Source organism: Gobius niger (genome assembly GCF_951799975.1).
Source record: "Gobius niger genome assembly, chromosome: 1".
In the NCBI taxonomy this organism is placed as follows: Eukaryota; Metazoa; Chordata; class Actinopteri; order Gobiiformes; family Gobiidae; genus Gobius; species Gobius niger.
The window spans coordinates 1,561,721-1,570,156 of record NC_136852.1 but is presented as its reverse complement, the minus strand read 5'-3'; the positions used below and the strand labels follow the sequence as shown (position 1 = coordinate 1,570,156).

The window sequence follows — 8,436 nt, the reverse complement described above, 5'->3', positions numbered from 1 at the left end:
GCTAATCCTAAAATCCACATGGACTACACCAGGACTACACCAGGACTACACCAGGACTAAACCAGGACTACACCAGGACTAAACCGGGACTAAACCAGGACTACACCAGGACTAAACCAGGACTACACCAGGACTAAACCAGGACTAAACCAGGACTAAACCAGGACTACACCAGGACTAAACCAGGACTACACCAGGACTAAACCAGGACTACACCAGGACTAAACCAGGACTAAACCAGGACTAAACCAGGACTACACCAGGACTCAACCAGGATTAAACCAAGACTAAACCAGGATTTTTTTAACCATCTTTTGCCACAAACTGGGAGTGGAACTACAACAAATACAGGACAGAACTCCAGAGCTGCTAATCCTGAAATCCACATGGACTACACCAGGACTACACCAGGACTAAACCAGGACTAAACCGGTACTAAACCGGGATTAAAGCAGGACTGAACCAGGATTAAAGCAGGACTAAATCCGGGATTAAATCAAGATTTAACCTGGGATTAAATCAGGACTAACCAGGGACTAACCTGGGATTAAAGCAGGACTAAACCTGGATTAAAGCAGGACTAAACCTGGATTAAAGCAGGACTAAACCTGGATTAAAGCAGGACTAAACCTGGATTAAAGCAGGACTAAACCTGGATTAAAGCAGGATTTACCGAGTGAAGTACCAAAGCCGGGTCTGAGCTGAGATTCTGGACTGAAACAAAGATAAATAGTCCCGGGACTGACCCCTGACCCCGCGGTGCCTTCAGGGCCGACCCCGCGGTGCCTTCAGGGTCTCAGTATGGGGTAGGGAAAGGGCATGTTGCTGAGAGCGTCTGTGGTGCGTTCACTGCTGCTCTGTGCTCTGTTCATGTCAGCGCTCGGTGAAGAAATCTGCGGAACAACAGACGGATTTGCCATTTTACAAACCATCAGGAACCGGACGAACTCCAGCCTGGTACGACTGCTATACTAGTACTGCTATACTAGTACTACTATACTAGTACAACTATACGACTACTACTACAACTACTACTACCATTACTGCTACTACTACTTTTACTACTACAACAGGAAAAGTACTCGTCCTAATGTGTTTTTTATCTCTAATCAAAATAAATGTTTGTGGTTCCAGGATTCAGACATGTACACGCCCACCCAGAAGCACTACGAGGTAATATCACCCCCCCACACACACACACATAAACACATGACACACAGGCATGTGGATAACGCGATGTGATGATAGTGAGTCTAAAGTTCATCGTGTTATCGGGAGAAATCGAAAGTTCCTGAACTTTAGGCCTGAACTGTCCTGAGGAAGAGGGGAAAGTAAAACAACTACAAACTTTCGCCACAGCGATTGACTCTGGAATAATGAAGAAGTTACCAGAAAATCCCCATTTAGTTGTATTTTACTGCTTTTATTGTGAAAATCCCCATTTAGTTGTATTGTACTGCTTTTACTGTGAAAATCCCCATTTAGTTGTATTGTACTGCTTTTATTATGAAAATCCCCATTTAGTTGTATTGTACTGCTTTTACTGTGAAAATCCCCATTTAGTTGTATTGTATTGCTTTTATTGTGAAAATCCCCATTTAGTTGTATTATACTGCTTTTATTGTGAAAATCCCCATTTAGTTGTATTGTATTGCTTTTATTGTGAAAATCCCCATTTAGTTGTATTGTACTGCTTTTACTGTGAAAATCCCCATTTAGTTCTATTATACTGCTTTTATTGTGAAAATCCCCATTTAGTTGTATTATACTGCTTTTATTGTGAAAATCCCCATTTAGTTGTATTATACTGCTTTTACTGTGAAAATCCCCATTTAGTTGTATTATACTGCTTTTACTGTGAAAATCCCCATTTAGTTGTATTATACTGCTTTTATTGTGAAAATCCCCATTTAATTGTATTATACTTCTTTTACTGTGAAAATCCCCATTTAATTGTATTATACTGCTTTTACTGTGAAAATCCCCATTTAGTTGTATTATACTTCTTTTATTGTGAAAATCCCCATTTAGTTGAATTATACTTCTTTTACTGTGAAAATCCCCATTTAGTTGTATTGTACTGCTTTTACTGTGAAAATCCCCATTCAGTTGTATTATACTTCTTTTACTGTGAAAATCCCCATTTAGTTGTATTATACTGCTTTTATTGTGAAAATCCCCATTTAGTTGTATTGTACTGCTTTTATTGTGAAAATCCCCATTTAGTTGTATTGTATTGCTTTTATTGTGAAAATCCCCATTTAGTTGTATTATACTGCTTTTACTGTGAAAATCCCCATTCAGTTGTATTATACTGCTTTTACTGTGAAAATCCCCATTTAGTTGTATTATACTTCTTTTATTGTGAAAATCCCCATTTAGTTGTATTTTACTGCTTTTACTGTGAAAATCCCCATTCAGTTGTATTATACTTCTTTTACTGTGAAAATCCCCATTTAATTGTATTATACTTCTTTTATTGTGAAAATCCCCATTTAATTGTATTATACTTCTTTTATTGTGAAAATCCCCATTTAGTTGTATTGTATTGCTTTTATTGTGAAAATCCCCATTTAGTTGTATTATACTGCTTTTATTGTGAAAATCCCCATTTAGTTGTATTATACTTCTTTTACTGTGAAAATCCCCATTTAGTTGTATTATACTGCTTTTATTGTGAAAATCCCCATTTAGTTGTATTATACTTCTTTTACTGTGAAAATCCCCATTTAGTTGTATTGTACTGCTTTTACTGTGAAAATCCCCATTTAGTTGTATTATACTTTTACTGTGAAAATCCCCATTTAGTTGTATTGTACTGCTTTTATTGTGAAAATCCCCATTTAGTTGTATTATACGGCTTTTATTGTGAAAATCCCCATTTAATTGTATTATACTTCTTTTATTGTGAAAATCCCCATTTAGTTGTATTATACTGCTTTTACTGTGAAAATCCCCATTTAGTTCTATTATACTGCTTTTATTGTGAAAATCCCCATTTAGTTGTATTATACTGCTTTTATTGTGAAAATCCCCATTTAGTTGTATTATACTGCTTTTACTGTGAAAATCCCCATTTAGTTGTATTAAACTGCTTTTACTGTGAAAATCCCCATTTAGTTGTATTATACTGCTTTTATTGTGAAAATCCCCATTTAATTGTATTATACTTCTTTTACTGTGAAAATCCCCATTTAATTTCATTATACTGCTTTTACTGTGAAAATCCCCATTTAGTTGTATTATACTTCTTTTATTGTGAAAATCCCCATTTAGTTGTATTATACTTCTTTTACTGTGAAAATCCCCATTTAGTTGTATTGTACTGCTTTTACTGTGAAAATCCCCATTCAGTTGTATTATACTTCTTTTACTGTGAAAATCCCCATTTAGTTGTATTATACTTTTACTGTGAAAATCCCCATTTAGTTGTATTGTACTGCTTTTATTGTGAAAATCCCCATTTAGTCGTATTGTATTGCTTTTATTGTGAAAATCCCCATTTAGTTGTATTATACTGCTTTTACTGTGAAAATCCCCATTCAGTTGTATTATACTGCTTTTACTGTGAAAATCCCCATTTAGTTGTATTATACTTCTTTTATTGTGAAAATCCCCATTTAGTTGTATTTTACTGCTTTTACTGTGAAAATCCCCATTCAGTTGTATTATACTTCTTTTACTGTGAAAATCCCCATTTAATTGTATTATACTTCTTTTATTGTGAAAATCCCCATTTAATTGTATTATACTTCTTTTATTGTGAAAATCCCCATTTAGTTGTATTATACTGCTTTTATTGTGAAAATCCCCATTTAGTTGTATTTTACTGCTTTTACTGTGAAAATCCCCATTCAGTTGTATTATACTTCTTTTATTGTGAAAATCCCCATTTAGTTGTATTTTACTGCTTTTACTGTGAAAATCCCCATTCAGTTGTATTATACTTCTTTTACTGTGAAAATCCCCATTTAATTGTATTATACTTCTTTTATTGTGAAAATCCCCATTTAATTGTATTATACTTCTTTTATTGTGAAAATCCCCATTTAGTTGTATTATACTGCTTTTATTGTGAAAATCCCCATTTAATTGTATTATACTTCTTTTATTGTGAAAATCCCCATTTAGTTGTATTATACTGCTTTTACTGTGAAAATCCCCATTTAGTTGTATTATACTGCTTTTATTGTGAAAATCCCCATTTAGTTGTATTATACTGCTTTTACTGTGAAAATCCCCATTCAGTTGTGTTATACTGCTTTTACTGTGAAAATCCCCATTTAATTGTATTATACTTCTTTTATTGTGAAAATCCCCATTTAATTGTATTATACTTCTTTTATTGTGAAAATCCCCATTTAGTTGTATTATACTGCTTTTATTGTGAAAATCCCCATTTAATTGTATTATACTTCTTTTATTGTGAAAATCCCCATTTAGTTGTATTATACTGCTTTTACTGTGAAAATCCCCATTCAGTTGTATAATACTGCTTTTACTGTGAAAATCCCCATTCAGTTGTATTATATTGCTTTTATTGTGAAAATCCCCATTTAATTGTATTATACTTCTTTTACTGTGAAAATCCCCATTTAATTGTATTATACTGCTTTTACTGTGAAAATCCCCATTTAGTTGTATTATACTGCTTTTATTGTGAAAATCCCCATTTAGTTGGAGTATATTACAAGTAAATGGGGATTTTCATCAGTTTCCAGGACACTTTCAAGGATACCAGGAGTTTCAAAGATTTTTTCAACAGTTTCGAGGCATTTTCAAGGATTTCAAGGATTTTCTGGTAACTTATTCATTATTCCAGAGTCAATCGCTGTGGCGAAAGTTTGTAGTTGTTTTACTTTCCCCTCTTCCTCAGGACAGTTCAGGCCTAAAGTTCAGGAACTTTCGATTTCTCCCGATAACACGATGAACTTTAGACCTCACTATCATCACATCGCGTTATCCACATGCCTGTGTGTCATGTGTGTATGTGTGTGTGTGTGTGAGTTAGTTGTGTTGTACTGCTTTTGTTGTGAAAATCCCCATTTAATTGTATTGTACTGCTTTTATTGACTTGGATGTGGAGGATCATCATGAGCGTGAGGGTACTAAAGTGATGTCACTGTGTTCCAGGCCTGTGGGGGTACTAAAGTGATGTCACTGTGTTCCAGACCTGTGAGGGTACTAAAGTGATGTCACTGTGTTCCAGACCTGTGGGGGTACTAAAGTGATGTCACTGTGTTCCAGGCCTGTGGGGGTACTAAAGTGATGTCACTGTGTTCCAGACCTGTGGGGGTACTAAAGTGATGTCACTGTGTTCCAGACCTGTGGGGGTACTAAAGTGATGTCACTGTGTTCCAGGCCTGGGGGGGTACTAAAGTGATGTCACTGTGTTCCAGGCCTGTGAGGGTACTAAAGTGATGTCACTGTGTTCCAGGCCTGTGAGGGTACTAAAGTGATGTCACTGTGTTCCAGACCTGTGGGGGTACTAAAGTGATGTCACTGTGTTCTAGACCTGTGAGGGTACTAAAGTGATGTCACTGTGTTGCAGACCTGTGGGGGTACTAAAGTGATGTCACTGTGTTCCAGGCCTGTGAGGGTACTAAAGTGATGTCACTGTGTTGCAGACCTGTGAGGGTACTAAAGTGATGTCACTGTGTTCCAGGCCTGTGAGGGTACTAAAGTGATGTCACTGTGTTGCAGACCTGTGGGGGTACTAAAGTGATGTCACTGTGTTCTAGACCTGTGAGGGTACTAAAGTGATGTCACTGTGTTCCAGGCCTGTGAGGGTACTAAAGTGATGTCACTGTGTTGCAGACCTGTGGGGGTACTAAAGTGATGTCACTGTGTTCCAGAACTGTGAGGGTACTAAAGTGATGTCACTGTGTTGCAGACCTGTGGGGGTACTAAAGTGATGTCACTGTGTTCCAGGCCTGTGGGGGTACTAAAGTGATGTCACTGTGTTCCAGGCCTGTGGGGGTACTAAAGTGATGTCACTGTGTTGCAGACCTGTGGGGGTACTAAAGTGATGTCACTGTGTTCCAGGCCTGTGGGGGTACTAAAGTGATGTCACTGTTTTCCAGAACTGCCCGGACGACACTCTGAGATGCATGAGCTCCGAGATGGAGATGCTCCTGGACGAGTGGTCCATGGATGACACGAGAAACAAGGACATAAACAGACTCCTGGGGATCGTGGACATCATCTTATCCATGATCAACCAGACCAAGATCAAGGTCAGAACCAGAACCAGACCGAGATCCAGGTCAGAACCAGAACCAGAACCAGACCGAGATCCAGGTCAGAACCAGAACCAGAACCAGACGGGGATCCAGGTCAGAACTAGGAACCAGACAGAGAACCAGGTCAGAACCAGACCGAGATCAAGGTCAGAACCAGACCGAGAACCAGACCGGGATCCAGGTCAGAACTAGGTACCAGACAGAGAACCAGGTCAGAACCAGACCGAGAACCAGACCGGGTTCCAGGTCAGAACTAGGAACCAGACAGAGAACCAGGTCAGAACCAGACCGAGATCAAGGTTAGAACCAGACCGAGAACCAGACCGAGAACCAGGTCAGAACCAGACCCAGACCGAGATCCAGGTCAGACTCAGGAACCAGAACCAGACCCAGAACCAGACCCAGATCAGACCCAGAACCAGACCGAGAACCAGGTCAGAACCAGGAACCAGACAGAGAACCAGGTGGTGATGCACATGTCCAGTGGTTTCTTCCTATTGGACGTATACTTACTGTATCTTCTGTTAGAATTTATGTTTTTATGTATGTACCTGTTAGTGTTTATGTAATGTATATACCTGTTTGGTAAAGCCTCATGTGCAGTTCCTTTGCTGAACGTCTCTCTCTGGCTCAGGCGTCCGGCTGCGTTCGCTGTGAGCAGTTTCCCGAAAGGCCGGCCGTGACCTTCCTGGACGCGCTGGAGGACACCCTGCAGCAGATCAACACCGACTGCCAGAGCCGGCGAGGATAAGCCCCGCCCACAGGGACAAGCCCCTCCCACAGCAACAAGCCCCCCCACAGAAACAACCCCCCCCACAGAAACAAGCCCCTCCCACAGCGACAAGCCCCTCCCACCGCGACAAGCCCCTCCCTCAGAAACAAGCCCCTCCCACAGCGACAAGCCCCTCCCACCGCGACAAGCCCCTCCCACAGAAACAAGCCCCTCCCACAGAAACAAGCCCCTCTCACAGAAACAAGCCCCTCCCACAGAAACAAGCCCCTCCCACAGAAACAAGCCCCTCCCACAGCGACAAGCCCCCTCTCAGAGCGACAAGCCCCTCCCACAGAAACAAGCCCCTCCCACAGAAACAAGCCCCTCCCACCGCGACAAGCCCCTCCCACAGAAACAAGCCCCTCTCACAGAAACAAGCCCCTCCCACAGCAACAAGCCCCTCTCACAGAAACAAGCCCCTCCCACAGCAACAAGCCCCTCTCACAGAAACAAGCCCCTCCCACAGAAACAAGCCCCTCCCACAGCAACAAGCCCCTCTCACAGAAACAAGCCCCTCCCACAGCGACAAGCCCCTCCCACAGCGACAAGCCCCTCCCACAGCGACAAGCCCCTCCCACAGAAACAAGCCCCTCCCACAGCAACAAGCCCCTCTCACAGAAACAAGCCCCTCCCACCGCGACAAGCCCCTCCCACAGAAACAAGCCCCTCCCACAGAAACAAGCCCCTCCCACAGAAACAAGCCCCTCCCACAGAGACAAGCCCCTCCCACAGAAACAAGTCCCTCCCACAGAGACAAGCCCCTCCCACAGAAACAAGCCCCTCCCACAGAAACAAGCCCCTCTCCCAGAAACAAGCCCCTCCCACAGAAACAAGCCCCTCTCACAGACAAGCCCCTCCCACCGTGACAAGCCCCTCCCACAGCGACAAGCCCCTCCCACAGAAACAAGCCCCTCTCACAGAAACAAGCCCCTCCCACAGCGACTAGCCCCTCCCACAGCGACAAGCCCCTCCCACAGAAACAAGCCCCTCCCACCGCGACAAGCCCCTCCCACAGCGACAAGCCCCTCCCACAGCGACAAGCCCCTCCCACAGAAACAAGCCCCTCCCACCGCGACAAGCCCCTCCCACAGCATGAGGGTTCCACTTCCACAGGTTTAACCCAGAGACGCTGAAGTGGGCGGGACTCTGAGCGCTTGTGTAAAAGTCTTCATCTGGACCGGGCTGCTTGCCTTTGGACACTCGGACACACAGAGTCAGACGGACAGACGGCTCTGACCTCTGACCTCCAGAACAAAGACAATCCCTGATTTTATCGTATGTGAAAAACAAAATGTGAAAAACAAATGTTTGCTTTTTCTACAAATGTTTTGTGACTTTTTTTTTTTTTTGTCATAAATGTAATGAAATCGGAGCAAAGTTACTTGATTTGACTCGAGCGGAGGTGAAAGTCTCCTGTAAATC

The 8,436-nt window shown here is 42.1% G+C and overlaps 1 protein-coding gene across 1 annotated transcript; it reads left to right on the top strand.

The window, feature by feature from the left end:
- Positions 1-768: 768 nt before the first annotated feature.
- Positions 769-6,993, top strand: il15l (interleukin 15, like; the record flags this gene model as incomplete). The annotated part of the gene is made up of 4 exons (XM_079577973.1): positions 769-957; positions 1,135-1,173; positions 6,084-6,236; positions 6,877-6,993. The coding sequence occupies exons 1-4, from the start codon at positions 820-822 to the stop codon at positions 6,991-6,993; spliced, it is 447 nt and encodes a 148-aa protein (XP_079434099.1). The 5' UTR covers positions 769-819.
- Between the last annotated feature and the right edge of the window lie 1,443 nt (positions 6,994-8,436).